Below are 18,539 nucleotides of genomic sequence, written 5' to 3' on the forward strand. Positions count from 1 at the left end.
CTAAGACCTCACTGCAGGTCAGGTGTTAGATCAGTGTGGTCAGGGATAAAATAAGAAGAAAACAGCGTCTGATTGTCAGCTGATAAAACCACAACTGAACATTTGCCCTCCGTTTCTGCATCCTGCAAAAAAAAAAAAAAAGAAACCCTAGATACACCCTCTAGCCATAGCGGGCAGGGAGGGATATTATTAATTAAAATCAAGTGAACCATGCTCAGTAAAAGTCACCTCTGGTTGGGTGTCCACAACACTCTAAGAGTTCCCAAGGTTTATAGTGCAATTTCATTTGACCTGTAGTTAAAGACCAGTCTCCATCACTTTGGGTGATCAAGATCTACTGACTCCTTTGACAGGTGCATAAGACAGGTTTCACTGCAGGCCAAAATATGTTAAGAACCATTCAAGTAATTAGGCGGTGGCACTGGTATGGCTGAACAGTCAGATGTGTTCATAGAAACCAAACCCAAGCTGCCTTGTGAGTACCATGTGAGTCTCTAATTAGTAAATGCCTGCTCTTTTTCCCTTTGAGTGTTCAGTAACATTGAGGAGATTCGTTCAAGAACTGGCCATAATTCCAGCACTGACCTGGAAAATACAAATATCTCATACAAAATATTGACGTGTGCTAACAAACCAAGTGATAAGTGCCCAGATCCAAGCTGCCCACTGGAAGCCCTGGTAGTGGAGAAACTGCAGGGTCCAGGCCAGTCAGTACTACAGACCTGCTAGATTTGTGAACAAACTGATCAGCCCATTCTTTTGTGAGATCTTTAAGCATTTTCTCCAGCACACACTTGTGTTCAAAAGAATAATTCTCCCTTAAGTTAAATGTAAAAATAGATCCTCCATTTTCATTCATGTAAGAAAGCTGACAGATGACTTCCTTTCTCAAGTTCTGTCCCATGTTTTCAAGGAGGGGGAGGTAGCTTTAGATCCAACAGGCTGTAGGCAAAAATGTTCCAGAAGATGGCAAACAAGACGAAAATTACATAAATAGAAAGGAAGATCCACCATAAAGTCTGATCTAGGAGTCTCTGCTCATAGTTCCTCAGGATGATGACGCCAAGGGTGATTCCAACCATCACTCCTCCCAGGTGAGCCATGAAGCTGGGGTGTGGGCACGGTGGGTAAGCAGAGGGGTGGAATCGCAACCACACGGCTCTTCCAAATTCAAAGCTCACTAGAACAAAGCAGGAAAAATACATTAATTGTCTAGGTCTATCCCTTCTTAAGTCCATCTTGCAGGCAGTACTGCATCCCTGAAGAGACAGAGAGGGAGAAACTGCCTTGTACGAGCATCGGGAAGCTGTGAAGCCATGGCTGCAGTGCTCAGACATGAGGTCTCCCCAGTGGCTGGTAAGTGGTCTGGGTTCGTGGGAGTGTAGATAGATGGAGGAATACTCACCTTCCAAAAAATTTATACCAAAATCATTTAAAAAAAGAGCTAGACTTCGAAGACAATTGTCTGTGATGAATGCACAGCTTAATTTCCCTTATCCTGCCACTCTAGGGATATGGCTTGAAGTTAATTCATTAATGTGTGTATAATGCTGTTGCTATCCCATATAAGAAGTGCTCTAGGAAACCTATATTCTGGGAAACGTAATGATAATACTATATCATTATGAAAGTATTGCTCGTTTGCAAATGCAAAAAAGAGACCTTTAAGTCCCAGATCTTCACAAATGCCACAAGCTACAGACGCTGGCTAACAAGAAATCCTCGTTTTCAAATGTGCCAAAACCCGCATTTGAGAGCAGTGTGGTTTCTGCTGCCAGAAGGTCCAGCTGCAAGTTCCTATCAAAGCTGCTGCAAAGATAAAATTCTCAGAACTAGCATGAACTCTTATGACAAGGACAAACAAAATAGGATTGCATCTGTGCCAAGTATTGCATTATACTTACTGCAGATCAAGGCAACAGCCATGCGCAGCAGTTTGAATTGGCACTTCATTCCTGACCAGTTCTGGAAAAGAGACAAGGAAAACAAAGTGATGCTGCATACAAACATGGAGGGATTCTACTTTCAGATCTACACTCGAAGAGCATCAAGGACGACCACCCCTTGAAACAAACCCCTTTCACTGCCTTAGTCACCTGTACCTCAGGTTCCCTGAAATTTCACAACTCAGATCTTTGGCAGAGCACACACAACTAGGAGGGACCTCAATAAAAGCAGAGCAAGGAAACAATGCCATAAGAAAGCCTGGATTTCGCCTCCTATGTCTTCAGGCTTGGTCATTAATCAATATAGTGAAATCTGACTGACAGTCAGAAGTCCTGGAAAAAATGTTTAAATTCCTCCTTTTCCACTTGCACAAGATTTCCAAGCAGAAAAGATCATGTTCTGGAGAATTTGGATATATGACAATACTACTGTTGAATGACTAAATGGAATTTTGCCTGTTGAAGGCAGTATGAGATACCAAGGTAGCCAATTTTCTTGTGAAAAATTCCCCGTTTGTTACATTGAAGGAATAATAAAAAAAATGTTTGTAACCTCTTCAGCCTAACTCTAATGGTACTCAACGACCTTTCAGCCTGCTTAAGAAATATTCTGCAATACATATTACAGATATTCAAGCTCTATGTGGGAACTGTCTGTAAATAACTTCTGTGACTGCAAAAATGCAAACTCTACAAACTAACTCATTTTCTCTCTCCACAGAGACACCTAACCCAGGCAGTGGGCTCTGAACTCCTGCTGATCAATACTGTGCAGCTTCCTTCAGTTTTCATTGCCACATAGCTGTTTTGAATTCTTCCCCTCACTCTTTTCCTTAGAGTGACATGCTTTATTGCTTCCCCCTGTTGGATATTTTATGTATTTAATTCCAAGAATATTTGTTTTTACAAGTAGGGATGTTTTCATTTCCTTTGGTTACCAGGAGGCACAAGAAGATTCAAGAGACCCTCCCTCCCCTTCCCAGCACACTCAAAGCACCTGGGCAGGCCAGGGTATCTTTCAGCATGTGGGAGCATCACATCTAGATACCGGAGTGAGCACAGAGAGAGAGAGAGAAGAGCAGGAAAAGAAAAGGAAAAAAGCTCCACCAGACTGGGAAAGGCATTAAAAGTCATTTTAGATAAGAAGAGAGGCAGCAGATAACAGAGAAATATAGCTGCTAAGGTAGCAATTGCTAAATAGATTTGGAGGAGGCCAATAAGTAGTGAAACAACAGACCACTTTGCAGTGTTTTAAGAAGACTGGGAAGGTAGGTGGTGAAGACTCTCCACAGACCTGTAGCAGAGCCTCTTCCTCTAAAGGAACCCAAAATTTCCTTCAGTGTCCTCCTCTGATCCTATGAAACTTGATGCGAAGAAACCCTGTGTCTGCATTTACACCCTGAGTGTCAGAGGAAACTCTCCTGCTTCTGTTGGTCCAGTGGCAGGAAACACAAATCATACTGAAAATAACTGCATTTCCCCAGTGAGAAACCCTGCGGTACAGGGGCATCCCCTCTCCTCCACTTCCTATCTCTCTGCCAGCCACTTTAATTGCCCTAATTTAGCAACAGCACTCAGCTCACTCATGCTCTGAAAAGCTTGAAGATAGCAAAGGAGATCTCTTCTGCTCAGGAAATCACTCACTCCCCCCACTCCCAGCTGCTTCAAAGGCTGCCTGGAGCAGTACTGTTGTGGGTTGCAGCCGGAGCCTGCTGACTTCATTGCATACAAGCATTGAAAACAAGGTTTTCTTTCAGGCTTGACACAAGCACCACTACACACACACATCTTCCAGCACCCAAATAACAGACCTTCTGTCTCTACTGCGGCCAACACTCGTTATCTTCCCACTCAGACCTGGGGGAGGACGCATTATCATCATTTTTATGGTTATTCTGCTCTGACATAGCTGCTACAGGACAGAAATGCAACTCTGTACCACCATACATGAATTCTCTCAGCAAAACTATTTTTGTGCAGTGGTCAGTTTAGGAGTCACACAGACAGATATGCTCCGCTTTGCCATCACCTAGCTGAGGACCTTGGTTGAGCTCCGGGTTTTCAGGTCTTACAATGACAATGCTGGTATTTATTGACCTTCGTAAAGTACTTCTTTAGGTGGAAGAGCGAAAAGATGCCCAGGGCTTAGCTTCAGTCTGGGGTTTACAAATGGAAATAAGGGATATTCTGCACACAAACCCACCAAATACTAAATTTCCTTAGGTACCCGGTAATATTACATGTCACATGTGGACAGAAACGGTCTGCAACTTCTGCAGGGCCAGTGAGCTCCTTCTTTTCCAAACATTTGTCAGCCCTTGCAAGGAGAGCTCATAGCCTGGACTACATTGATAACTCTTGGATTACCAGCATCATTGGCTTCTCCTGGCAAGCTGCCAGTCAGCAGGGTACCAAGCCATCAACTGCAGTGTAACATTTCCATTCCAGAACCACAACACCGAGACAAGACTCTTAAGTGGGGCAAGCTCTGAATGACCAACAGCCGGATCAAGCCCTATTTCCAATCCCTTTGGGCCACCAGACCTGGCTCACTTCCAAAGAGGTTAGACAGTCATTCTTGTACTCACCATGACTATATTGGCCAAGTGAGCCGAGACAAGAGCATACACGCCTCCAGAGGAACCCACCACAGGCGCAGTCATATCAGCTACTGACACTGCCAGCGACCCTGAGAGAAAGAACAAGGGTTTGTGACAATTGCCAGTCAAATAAACACATTCTCTCCTACCCTGAACCCCTGCTACTGCCTGTTTAGTGTTAACTGCTGCAGGTCAGTAATAGATAGATAAAGAGAGGGAAGGGAAGAATCAATTGACTTGTGAAGCCAACTCAGTCCCGTAGTCCTGCCAAGTCAGTGACTGATCGATTCTTCTGCGTCTACTTTAAAAGCAGCCAAGCAAGGCAGCAACATATTTCCAAACTTATGCTGCAAAAAGGCACTTACACTCTGATTAAAATAACGAGGAAGCAGGAGACAAAAATGTCTGGGTCTTGTTCCTCAGCTTAAGATAAAATAGAAGTAGCTCACATGCTGGCAAGACAAATATTTGCACAGTGAGAAGGAACTGTGGACTTGAAACTTAGCACAGGCATCTGATCAAAGCATAGCCCGTTACTTAAAAAACTTCAGAGTAAAACTAGCTAAAAATAACCTGGATGGAGGCAGTAAACACAGCAAAATAACAGGTCAGTCACATAAAGGCACCACTAATAACAATACATCCAAACATTGACACTGCCTCTCCTTATTCCAGTTGGAGGCTTAGATCTGCTCAAAGCTCTTTTCATTGCAAACTTTAGGAGCGATTTAAGAGGTAGAGAGACAAAGGCAGGCTTGGTGTCACAAGGCAGGGATAATGAAGATCTTTGTGATGAGAATGGGAAAAAGACACAGTGGCAAATCTTGAGAGAGTCCTTGGTAATACAGATAAACTTCTTTGCTAATTGCTCAGCTGATTCTAGGTCAAGAAAGTGCTGAGATTTCACCAGCCAACTCTGCGGATAGTTCCTTCCTCCACTGTACGGCCCTGAGACTTCTCAGCTCTTGAACACTGCCATTAAGGAAAAAGTTAATGGGAGCTTAAGAAAGGAGTAATGAGATCTTGCAGCTACATCTTCAGACACTGCACTGAGTCTCTCGATCTCAGCCTCAATATGTCTTCTTAGTAAAGCCAGACAAATGAAAAAAAAATCATAAAAGTAGGGAGTAGCCACTACGGCTCATGTCTACGTTTTACTGTTTATTCCTGATAGTTTAGGAGCTGTGCTATCTTTGCATTGCTAGATCCTCAGCATAAGTACGCTTCTTTCTCTCTCGGCTCACGTTGAATAAAGTATGTTTAATAATTGTCATGGGATGCTTTTCTCCAGTCACATTTGTAGCTCCATCCTGCACTAAGAAGGAAGTTCTCCCTTTTCATTTGGCACTTTCTTCCACAGTTTATAGGTCATAAGGTGTGACAGGCAAGTCAATGAGGATGCAGTCTGAGGAAAAAAAAAGGGATCATTTGTGCTGCAGAAATGAACCAATAATGCTAGGTGGGCTAGTGAGCCTCATACAGGCGCTGGCTACAAGCCTCCAGAGCTCTGGGCATTCAGTGCAGCCCAACACCCAGTAAAACCTGTCTCTGGCCCTGTGGACCCTGCCAACAAGTCCACGGCCACAGGAATCTGAGAGGCAGCCGGGGAGCTGCAGTGCTCGCCTGGGCTCAATTACAGCAGATTCAATGGTTCGGTTGCTTTGCTTTCCTGGCACGGATGTGTGATGTGTATTTACACATATATAAATGAAGGCCCAGCGTTTAGTAGATGAATCTAGGTGGAAAAGCTGATGTCTGGAAAGTCGCAGATTGGGGACTGCTTTAGGGCTTATTAAAATAAGAGACAAGGGACAGGAGAGTTGGTCTGCTAACTCCTTTCTCTGCATTAAATAGCGTGGTGTTTGTACCATGCCTAGTCCTGTGTCCTAGTCCAATTTCTTTTTTCCACAGTCTCTCTACTGGAATGCAGGATTTATTGGTACCCAATGCAGTTCATTTTACACAGGATTTATCTCCTCATTATGGAAAAAATAAAATTACGTAGCTGAAACAAAAAAAATCACCATAAATCTTGAACTAAGGCAGTCAATCGTTGTCTGAGTTCCACAGCAAAGCCCTTGGTTGTCCCCCCATTTTAACTAGATGCTGATCTACTGTCAACTAACTTCCATTGCCACCAAACTGCTGGAACATAAATAAATGCAATACAGCACAAACCAAAAATCAATCAAAACCCATGGCTTCATGATTAAATGAGTTTCCAGTTTCCTGTGCACTGCTCACAGCCTACAACCTTCTTGCTTACTCAAGCTGTAGAAAGGAGACAGTGCAGGAAGAACTGGCACAGGACCCAGAAAAACAAAAAATGCAGGGATGCCTGTGATGACACCTTTCTTCTAGGCCTCTGTGGCACACAAGAGGAAAGGAACAGCAAGACCTCCGTATACTGGAAGACCATCTAAAGCAAGGCTATTTTAAAGTAACAGGTTGATGGTGCTTTATTTAGCTGGTCTTCTAAATACAGAGCCTCTGGCTAGTCAGAAACTGATGTCAAATTGTAGCCTATTTCCTACTTCCAGCTTGCAAAAGAATTTCAATGCATAGAACACTAACGACTGCTCTTCTACACCCAAATGTCACAAAACAGTTCTCCTACACAAACGTCAGCACCGACCATTTTCTGATGCTTCTCCATCTGGGACATCCAGAGGTGTCACCTACCTGCCACAACTCCAGCAACGTACACAAAACTGATCCTCGCAGCTCCATGCACCATTTCCAGGGGAACCCCAACCAAGAGCTGGAGGACAACATTGAGTCCAAGGTGTTCTATCCTGCGGCAAGGAAAAACAACAATTGTCCTCTTTTCTAACTCTTTGTCTCCCTTCTCTACTCATGAGACAGAGGTACCTTGGAAAGGAACTCAAGTAGCACCTGCTTCATGAACGTAGATTGTAACACCGAAAAACAATGGTTCCTAAAAAATTGGATCGGGAGCTGCAATGTTTCTTCCACCTTGCTACTCATTATCTTCTTCATATTCACACAAGTCCCTTCAGCCAAAGAGCTCACAGCATGTTCGGTTCTTAGTGAGACCTTTTTTTCCCCCCTGTTTTCTTTCTTTTTTTTTTTTTCCCTGTTTGTTTGTTTGAAGAAGTTAAATGACTTGTCCAAAAAAGCAGCAAGATGGCAGCAGAGCCTGGAACAGAAGCCAGAAATTGATCTGTTCCTCTCTTCTCCCCTCCAAATGATACAGCCTTTCCCTGCACATGTTACACTGCCATGATGGGGAGCAGATATTAAGTCAGGTATTAAGAGCAAGGTAAGCCTAGCAGTCCCAAGACAGTTGTCGTTTCCTTGAGACACATAATGCCACTCTGTTTGTGCTCGCTGACCCTCATCCTTTTCTGCTGTGCCTACTTTAATGTGATCATGGAAAGCAGAGGGCATTTTTATCTCCGGTTAAGCGCTCAGTGAGACACAAGACATAGTCACGGAAGCCCTCTGCTCATCTGCCTTTGTTCCCGTTACAGTCAATGGCAAAAAAAAAAATGGGAAAAGCTGGGCTGAGACCAGTCTTGTAGAAAACCCTACTAAGATGTGCATATTTGGTAAAGACTCCAGTGCAGCAGTTTTCTCCTGCACAGAATCAATAGTTTCAAAGCAAGTTCTTTGCTGCTCTAATCAATACTACTTAACAAAACCGCCTTGCTACTTTTCAAAGCTTTATACAAATATTCACCTGTGTCTTGGCCATCTGCAGGATCCTCCAGTGAGGTAACAACAGAACCAGGCCCCTGAACAGGGTCACAGAATCACAGAATCATAGAATGGCCTAGGCTGGAAAGGACCTTAGAGATCATTTAATCCAATCTCCCTGTCACGGGCAGGGACGCCACCTCTCGACTAGACCAGGCAACACATGGGGACCCAACAGGAATCGAACCCGCGACCTTAGTGCTATCAGTATCACACTCTAACTGACTGAGCTAACCAGCCCCCTTCTCAACATTGTACTAGTGCCTGAGATTCACTCTGGGGTTACAGGGCTGTGACCTTGTGAGATCCTGCTTGACCAAGGGGTTTTCTGCATGAAGAGTGCCTGAGCCTGGTTGCACAGCAGGTGGACCTAAATGACACAGAGGTACCCTTAACACAGCAGGCTAGCATCTTTGGGGGGCACGAGTGCAAAGCAGCTACTGCATTGAAAATCTACATCCTATTTTATACAAGAAAAGGATTGCTCACAGACAGCTACTACCAATCTTTGGTTTAAATTACAAACATTTTCACTGTTTTGGTCTTTTTCCATGTTGCCATAGCAATTTCCCATACACATCAGAGAAGAACGCTAATGGCGAGATACAGTAATGACAGAACAGTCCCATAAATGAGAATTTAAAGTTGGACTGGAGAAAACTGCTAGAAATGATACTGCAGGAAGCAGTTCTTTCCAGATACCTCAACAGGTTTGTTTCCACTGAATTTCTCTCCCAGGATAAATTTCTCTCCTGCACAAGACACTCAGCACCACAATTTGTCATCGTGTGAAACAGCTGACTTTTGAAGACACTGGTCACGGGCATATTCTGGCACTCATTCTGACCCTGCATATTCACAGAACTTAGGAACTAAATTAGGAACAACCAGCAAAGGTCAAACTGAAATCACAGAAAAGAGTCAAAACATCCCAGTGGCCTTTTACAGAGGGGAGGGAAGAAGCTTTGCCTGGCACACAGTCAACAGCCATGAGGTGGCACCTGACATTTACACACAAAGCACTTGGTCTTATTTTTCAAAGGAAGCTTTCATAAGAACTCAGCAAAATTTACTCTAGACTCTAAAGTGACTTCTCTGATTCACAGCTGTTCTTAAAAAGACTTTGCAGGAGCAATTCCATTCACTTCTCCTTCCCATCATACTAAGAGCTTTGAAGGTTCCACAGGCAATAAGCACCCATAAAATATAATCAGCCTTTGCCAGGGCTGAATGCATCATTCTTGAAATGACAATTTCATTGATTTATTAAAGACTTTCTCCTTCCAACAAAATGGGACTGAGCATCAATGTAAGTCATTAGTTATGGCAGTGTTACAAATGCGTGGGCCCCAGATAATCGACGTCTGCTTTCCATGAAAGCAGAAGGGCAGAATTTACAGCTTTGCTGCCTTTTCAGCTCTTGACAAAGGTCCCTCCATCAGGGCCAACACAGCCTTTCTAGAGGTACAGCCAGCCAAGCCTTAGCAACCTCTGTCTTGTCGGACACCTTCTGGCTGTCACTTGCTCTTCAAAAAACCAGACCAAGTGTACTAAATTGAGAAGCAGTCCGCATTTCCATTTTAAAGTCTCAGCTGGAAGCAGGGTAACAATAGACCCCATGGCATTGTGATAGCCTCTCATTTGAAAACGAGAGGAGAATGATGGGCTTCCACTAATAAACATTATTACCTTTCCAAGATTTATCTGTCCGCCTGATATGAAAGGAGCTTAACACACATAGAACTTAGCAATAAATGAACATTTGCCTAACTTCAGATACAGCAGATAAATCATGGGGTTTATTGTTCCAGCAAGACTCTCCATTGTTTTGAAGGTTATATAGCTAAAGAATTTGGAATCCATCACAAAAAAAGTGGGTCTCCTGCACACCACCTCCCCCACCATTTATCCCTGAGCCAGCCACCAATAAATCTGATAGATTTTTCAGCCAGTAACTGTGAAGAATGGCAGAGTACTGCCTGCTAAAGGAAAGGGTGACTGCACAGGTTAGAAAAGCATGCAGAGGTGATACAGGAAGACATTTAAATGCTGCGAAACTTGTCCTTTTGCAGGTGCTTCTCTTCAAACTCATCTCAAAGCAACCTGCTGGTACGTAAGTGATATAGTAGAACATCACGCCCATCAGAAGAAAACCTAGATACAAATTAGCTAACAGTAGTTAAAATCAAGTGTTTCTTCCTTTTTCAAGCTCACTTTTCCCCACTTCTTCAGCAATGGAAATTTCCAGTTTTCATTTTATATAATCAGCCTCGCATCTAAGCCCAATACTCTTCACACACTGATTGAAATCTACATACAACAGACTTTTTGGGGGGATTTATTCAGCATGTGGAGTAGAGATTTTGTCATGGTCAGAAGTTTCATCTATTAATTTTTTCATACTCTCCCCTTGGGTGGTGTCTGTTGTTCTGTGATTTTTCTCCAGAGATCTAGGGGACATCTTGTGGTCAAGGGCACTTAAACACCGAGACAGTTATTCCATGGCAGAGAAGAGAGAACAGCATGTCTTCCATCACAGACATGGAAAAAAGAGAAGATCAGCTTGTTCCTTCTGTCTTTTCATAGTAGAACATTGCCTGATGGGAAAATAGGCTTTCTATTTAAGAGCAAAGGGTCTTTATCAAGTTTCAAACAATAAACTACCACTAAAAAGTTTGTTGCTGTGATTTTGCAATGACAGAATTAACAAAAATTGCAATTATCTGCAAGGAATGTGCAAAGATAATGATCTAAGAAACTACTCAGAGGGGGCAGAGTGCTTTGTGCAGGGATGAGCCTTCCTGTGACACTCACTCATCACCATGGCATCACAAACATCACACAATTAAGTCTCTTTGAATCTTGGAAGGACTAGCACAGCTGAGAAGCACAGTGTTAGAATCCCCACATGTATGCTCTTCTCAAGTCTGCTACATACCTCTCATGGGATGAAAGAGGATTAATTTTACTGCATTTTGCATTAGATGGACTATTTTCTGTCCATCTGGTCAACTGGGATTGTCAACTCTTCAGGGACACTGGTTAACAAAATGAGAGTTTAGTCTTGACTCAGGCTTCTAGGCATTATCTCAGTCCCTACAGAAGGGTCAACATTGCTAAGTGATGATATAACCATAGGAACAGGGAATTTAATTGACTTTTTCAATGTCAGCTAGGAAGTCCAGCAAGGACACACCATGTAGTTTTCAAATACCAGTCCAGCATCTTATTCTACCACTTGCACAGCTCCTCTAGAGGGACACTTGGCTTTAGGAAGCACACCCTGGGAAGCGCACAATAAGAGAAAGGTGTGGTCCCAAGACTGCTGGGAAGAAGAGCATTGCCCAACACTCCATAACAGCTTCAGATTTTTACATGCAACTTAGAATTGATTTTTAAAAAAGACTTATTTCTGAGCTGATTCTGTCACTTCTTCTTCCTCTTTCTCTCTTTCTGTCTCTCTGTGGGGAATCTCTGCGGTTTGTAAGTACTCACCCTGCATGCATGAATATGTAGGTTAGGTACCTCCAAGCCTGAGCACGGAGCTGAGGATGGTAAAGTAATGCATTCTTCAGGTATAAGGGATGGCTGACTTGCAGCACAAATCTGTCTAATACCACTCCGTTGTAAATAAAAAAGGCAACCTAGAAGAGCAGGGAGATTCCTTGGTTATCAAATGCTTTCTCATTGAAAACGACTTTGTAGCTCAAAATCATGAAGAAAAAAGCATACAAGATTTTTTTTCTCCCATTTAACAGCTTCACACAGCAGGGAAGTTCCCTGTTTTGAGTAACCTACAACTTGTTGGTATAACTGTGTATGAGGCTTTCTTATAACACACCAACCACTGAGTCACAGGCACTCAGCACCCTACTGATCAGTGTTGTATTAAATCCTCTCTCTACTTCCTTGAGCAGATTACTCAGCAGCTGTGCCAAGATCTCACTTGGGCAACCGATGTGAAGATCAGAATATTTAACCTAGCTTCTTTCCCCTCCTTTCTCTCTTAATTCACTAAGAAGTAACTGTATACAAATTTTTCCGCTAATTCATTATTTGAATTACTGGTTTCCTGAGAACCGTCCAGATTTTTCACTCCTCAAAAATTTTTGCTATAGTTTATCAAATTCTGTTGTTTCCTATACAAGTTGTTCCAATGGGTAATAACCACGCTTGGATAGGATCACACGCTGATACAGGTAAGACAAAATGGCTATCAGCTTCATGCTTGTCCTTGTCCGGGTCTAAATGAGCCGCACTCTAGCTCCTGTTCATGTCCCAGCAAAGCCTTTAGCACTGTGAGGTGCGTTCCCAGAGAGGGGACACTCAGCTACTTGCCTCTACAATAGTGATGGTAATCATGAACCAAGGTGGAGGGCAGCAGGAGTAGCTGTCGAAGTACCACTTGCGGTCTATCTCTCGTGGCAGGGTTTCATATGCGACGTGTCGGATCAGTCTCTGCGAAAGGCTCAGCCCCGTTTCCTCCAGCAGCGCCTTGCTGCACAGCCTCCTGTTCCCCTGAAGGATGGCTTGGCGGAAACTATTCGATCTTTTGTTGCTCATCTGGGTAAAAAGAAAAGGAGGAAACAATGAGGACAAAGCAAGGCCTGGCACAACCCTCTGGGAGATTAGTGCCAGTTTGGCAGCACTTGATCCAGGCAGGCAGGAGAACTACGACCAGGCTTTAGGAACCAAGCCTCAGGATGATCACAGGGAGAGCTACGTGGGGCACAAGGAAAATCTGTACCAGGGTCTGCTATTACAATGCAAATAAATGAGGTCAGGGCAGAACACTGGTGAGGCAGAGCACCTGGTTGATGTCTCCAGTCCTTTCTCCAGCCTTCCATCCACTGTCTTCACCATTAGTTATCAGGATCCACATTCCCGTGTCCTCCTTCCCTCAGCTCCCCCTGTTCTATCACACTTCCCTGCGCTTGCCATCTCTTGGGGCAGAAATACATTGAATGTAGCAGCAGGCACACTCACAGCATCTAATCTTGTGTTCTGGTCCTTGTAGGCAGGAGTTAGCTCTGGGCGAAGACAGTTGTCCCTTCATGTAAAACAAAACTGCATGAGGAGCAGCAACAAACCAACAATCTAAACTGGTGTACAGGATGCCTTAGCTGCCGTAAACTTTCAAGAAGAAAGCATTTCTTCTTTTTAAACAGTTATCCTCAGAGTGGGCAGGTTTTGAGATAGTGCAGGCTTTGGAGCATACGGCTAATTGGTATATGCATTATCATCTTACATGCACAAAATTAGCTGTCTATCTTTTTTGAACATATAGTTTCCCAGTTTGGATGGATAACCAAAGCAATTGTATTTGCAAATTAGGCAGATGGAATTTCATGCCTAGCCTGCTTGGGGCAGGAGGAGGAAGTAAAAAAAAACCGCAAACAGGTCTGAAAGAGTTTGCTTGAAGATTTGAATAATTGTTAATTAGCCCTGATGTCAAGCAAACCTGCTGCATTAGAGTCACTGTACTTCCTGAATCTTTGGCAGGAATGCTCAGAAGGCTGACTATGCACAAACACAGCTTGGTCCTTCTTCTGAAAGAAGTGCTAACTGCTCTCAGAAACCATTGGGATCTTCAGTCTCTCAGAACCAAATGAAAGAGCATGTTCAACAGCGTTGGCTTCTAGTTGTCTTGAATCACACTGGTTTCAGGTAATATCCCAAAGACAGCAAAGCCCAGACCTGGTGCTCTCAGTGCCCAGGCAGCTAGGTAATTGTTCCAAGCTGGACCAAGCTGCTTAAAACAGTAATCACTGCAGGAAGCCACCTCCTGTTCATCACTGGAGGAAGGCAAGAGGCCGTCTGAGGTGGTGGCACTGCAACTCATTTTGCCAGCAGCTGCCCAACCTTTCTTAGCTCTCCCTTTGCAGCCTGTCCCTCCAATGCAGAAATTCACCAACATGAGCAACACTAACAGGCAATTGATCTATTTCGACTTTTTAAAAACCAAGGAAAAAAAGCGTTGTTGCTCTTTTAGAGTTGTTTTAGTGAGGAAAAGGTTTACCCTAAAACTCTTCGTCCTTTCTTGGTACTTCTCCTTTGCTCTCTCCTTCCTTTGCTCATTCATAAAAACACTTGTAAAAAACCACTTCTAGCAAAAGAAACAGAAAAGACGAAGAAAAAAAATTAATCTGTCCTTAAAAATATTTCCTCCAGTCTCTCAAGTCTATTGTCCAAAAGCTTTTATCTAAAACTAGGGAAGATGAGGGTGAAAAAAATTGTTGGTGACCTTCTGTTGCATTAAGAAAGCCTGCTCATATTGGAAGTCAACATTTCAATAGAGAAGCATCCACCAGATATAATGCTTTCCTCAGCACTTGTGAAGATGCTTTATGGTAGTTAACAAATGTACCTCTACTTCAAAAGGTACCTTTAGCCACCTAATGACCTCAACTGTGTCCACAGAAGAAAAATTCACTCCAGGTTAGTTCAGAGCATCCTGCTATGCGCTTGCTCCCTTGCAGAGTTCATCCTGTTCTCTCTGGCCTAGCTCCTCTTGTGGACGAGGATAAATTCAGACTGAAACTACAGTTTTGCCTGCTACAGATGAAGATACCCAACAGTTGACTGAAGCTGCTGATATACTTATGCTAATTACAGTGATACGTGTGATTTTCCTGCCTACCACAAAATGGTCAGTGCTTTTCCCTGCTGCAGCACTTCAGTGGAGAATATAAGCATTTCCAGAGTCAACCAAAGAAAATTATAATTGCAGTTCAGCAGTAAGAAGCACTGACCACCCTCAGCAGATGATCACCTCATGCTGCAGAGACTTGTGGGAGAGATGGGCAGAAAATTGGGCTGAAAAGCCCTCACAATCCACTAAGATTGGGAAGACTGGACGTATCGAGCACCTGTTAAAATTAGCCCCTTAGTAACAACAAGTCCTGCTGGTCCCCACCTGCAATCATTGCCTATCACACCTATGAGGAAATGATGTCCAAAGAGGCAGCGCTTTGACTGTCAGGGCTCAGACAAACACAACAGTCCTGGTCCTACTCGTATAACCCCAGAGGCCTTTGGACCACGCTGTTATTCTCACAGGAGGAGGTGGTGAGCATGAGGAGAGAAAGAGGATTATGTCACTACTGCTACTCTCAGCGACTCTTGACGAGAAGCCTATTTTGTTCCTCACACTGACTTTGGAAGACTCAAATCTTCCTGAACAGTGTCTCGCATATGGTCACAATTTGCAGACTTGATCTTGGAATTACATAATATTGGTATTTACGAGCCAAGTATTTAATCATCAGCTGAAAGAACACTGGGCCCATTGTTGGTATCCACACTACTACAGCTCCAGAAGCTCAGAGCAGCTCATCCCACTTCTCTTGACGCAATTGATCTGGGACTTCTCTAATGAGTGTGATATTAAAGCTGCAGTCAGATGGATACTGAAAACATTATGTGAAGAGTGATCGTAGTAGTGGGGAACAACACATTCCCTTAATCCTTAATGCCTGCAAAAAGTTACTATGCACAGAGAGAGAAATTTCGCTTGCAAAGTGGCCAAGCTGACGTGACTGGTAACCACTCGCTGCCACCTCTGCCCGTTGGTATTACCACACCAAAACAAAACAAAGCTCTGTGCTCTGCTCCAAGTGTGGGTTTGATATATCTGCCAGAAAGAAAAAAATCCTACTTAGATCTCAGCCTGTTTTCAACATGAAAAATGTAAAAATTTAGCATAAGAGTTTGCACCGTCTACTGTGGGACAGTACCAAACTTAGCTAAAACTTTGCTAAAGTACAAAGCCCTGCTTTTGTTCATCACGTGTGTCAATCTAGAACTAGCCTCGGATAACCTGCAAGTTGAAATGGAAACTGTCCATTCCCACTGGCAAACCAGTTTCTCTGTGGTTCTTGGCCACCTGTACCACTGTTGCTGCCTCAGATAATCAACAGCGAAGTCATGTAGCATTTCCCCATCATCCGTTTCATGGTTTGTGTGGGGCACAGTACCCTTTTTATGGGTTTTATTCAGCCTCACTAAGGAGATTTTGAAAACCATGGATTTCTGCCCACTACGTATTGGCATCTTTGAGGCTATTTTTAAAGACAACACTGTGACAGGCAATACATTCAGCTCTCCAGCTCTGATCCTCCAAGACACAGAACACTAAATCAGAAGTTAGCACAAGCTTTTTAAGAGTCTCTGTCAGTTACAGTTTTATAACCCACTTTACTTACAAATGCAGCCTCTCCAATCAATTTTGCTTTCAAGATTCACATTTGTTTCCTTCCCTCAATCTGCACTTCTACAAAATGCTAATGTGGGTAAAGATTTCTCCCAAAACGCACAGCTCAGCACGAAGTTCATCTGTCACAGATGTTCACATCCTCTGAGCCAACCTGGTAGCACTTTCTCAAACAATATAAAATGGGAAAAAAAAGCAAATACCAACATAATGATTTACTCTGACTAAGCAGTGGTTTACTCTGAGGATTCAAGAAAAGCTAGAGGCAGGAGTAAGCAAATAAATTATCCTGGTTTTTGCAGGGGTATTCCCTGCTCAAGGTTTTGTCTGGACTCCTATTAAACATGCTAGGCTTAGCCTTTCCAGCACTTCCATTAGAAAAGGTAAACCACATTCAGATTTTGAGATTAATTGCAAGAGCACAGCTTGCAGGACAAGACTAATATTGTGGTTCAAATAACATTTTGTCAAAACACGGGGAGTTTGAAAATTCAAACCCCTCAACACTGGTTCCATTTTTCGTTGGTGCTGGGAAGGATTCTGCAATTGAAATTAACTTAGATTTACTTTTCTAAAGTAAACTTTTTAAAAATATCTTTATAACATTTCCCACTCACGTGTGCGTTTTAGATACATACACAATTAAACCAACCATTTAAGATGATATCATGCTTCTCAGGTTTCAACTGTATACAAGGCTGATTGGAAACAGCTGAGGAATCACGGTTAAGGATGGAAATTTCTATGCTAAGTTCCACTTTAATTGGTGTAACGATTATTTGTCAGACTAGTTCACTTAGAAGAAAGTTCTCTCTTCTGCTGCTATGTGCAGCCAGAATCTAATGGACTCAGATCAATGTACAAGCTAAATACAGTCCAAAAGCAGCTCTTGCATCCCAGATATTAAATTTCAAGATAGTTACCTGGTCCTCCAACCACTTTTTTTTCCCCTGTGGCTCTTGATATATCAAAATATCACCAGTTTTACTCAAAATGGGAAGGAAAACAACATGAAGGCAGTGTGAGGCACATCTGTCAGAAGGGGTATCCAGCTCCTGGAAATGCTCCCTGCAGTAACAACTTTGCACCTCAATACGGGCTTTAATACAATCAGAGGGAAAAGATGGATAAGGGCACAGTCACATGACTGCTCTCAGCTCTCTCTCGAGAAAACCTCCTCCTTACTCATAAAGGCATAATATTAGATCAAACACTGAAGTAAGAGATTTTTCTACCTCTGAATAAAAGCCAGGAAGAGAGCTCAGGAATCCTGCGCTTTCAGCCAAGACAGGGAATCATGGACAGAGGGAGCACTTAAAGCGGTGTCCCTTTGGAAGCTGAAGGACATCCCAGAGGACTCCAGGTGAGAATCCTCTTGATGTTTTGTAGAGGATATGTCCTGGATCAACAGCGCAGCTAACTGGAAGCACAGAGGGGAAGAAATTGAGCTATAAAACCTGCAGCTTTGCCTGCAACACACCTTTCCAGATTAGCACCAGTGAGAATAAAAAAACAAACGCCGGACAAAGCCACTAGAACTGAGGTCCTGGGTTATTCTGCAATAACTTTAAGCTTACGACACCCCCTGGAAAGCAAATAAGGATTTAGCAGGAAAAGGAGATATTCATTTGGGCAAAATTTTGTCTTGCTTGGAGATTCCTCTGCGAATTGCAGATTTAAGTTTTGTTGCTTAACTTCCCAGTGACTCAGGTAATAAAGAGTTATCCACAGTTCGTGCAAAGTCTTGTTCATCTAAGCATTCTGTGTAGGCTGTCAGCTGATTCAGTAAAGGATATACAAAGACACTGGAAGTGGAATTTATAGCTACTTTGTAACAGTGCCACAAAGTACTTTTAAGTACTATTAAAAAAACCTCAAGCAAACCGTCTTTTAAAGGACTTCTCTCACCACCACCACCCCCTCCCTAAGAATACACTATGTAACTTCTTAAAAGCTCACCTTCACTAAAATAATAGAGCCCTCCTGGTGCTGCCACATACACACTTCCAAAGTCAAAAGATAAAATTCAATGTTTTTTCTTTAAAAAGTTATCTCTTTCCC

The 18,539-nt window shown here is 43.0% G+C and overlaps 1 protein-coding gene across 1 annotated transcript in view; it reads right to left on the reverse strand.

The window, feature by feature from the left end:
- Positions 1-908: 908 nt before the first annotated feature.
- The window catches only part of RHBDL3 (rhomboid, veinlet-like 3 (Drosophila)), a 22,110-nt gene continuing 4,479 nt past the window's right edge, over positions 909-18,539 (reverse strand). Inside the window, exons 2-7 of the mRNA XM_009866793.1 lie at positions 12,605-12,829; positions 11,762-11,910; positions 7,229-7,341; positions 4,535-4,635; positions 1,905-1,965; positions 909-1,180 (exon numbers count right to left, since the gene is read on the reverse strand). Coding sequence (XP_009865095.1) covers positions 909-1,180; positions 1,905-1,965; positions 4,535-4,635; positions 7,229-7,341; positions 11,762-11,910; positions 12,605-12,829 — 921 coding nt within the window. The remainder of the gene's footprint in view (positions 1,181-1,904; positions 1,966-4,534; positions 4,636-7,228; positions 7,342-11,761; positions 11,911-12,604; positions 12,830-18,539) is intronic.

The sequence above is a fragment of the Apaloderma vittatum genome, unplaced genomic scaffold, assembly GCF_000703405.1.
Source record: "Apaloderma vittatum isolate BGI_N311 unplaced genomic scaffold, ASM70340v1 scaffold15510, whole genome shotgun sequence".
Lineage (NCBI taxonomy): Eukaryota > Metazoa > Chordata > Aves > Trogoniformes > Trogonidae > Apaloderma > Apaloderma vittatum.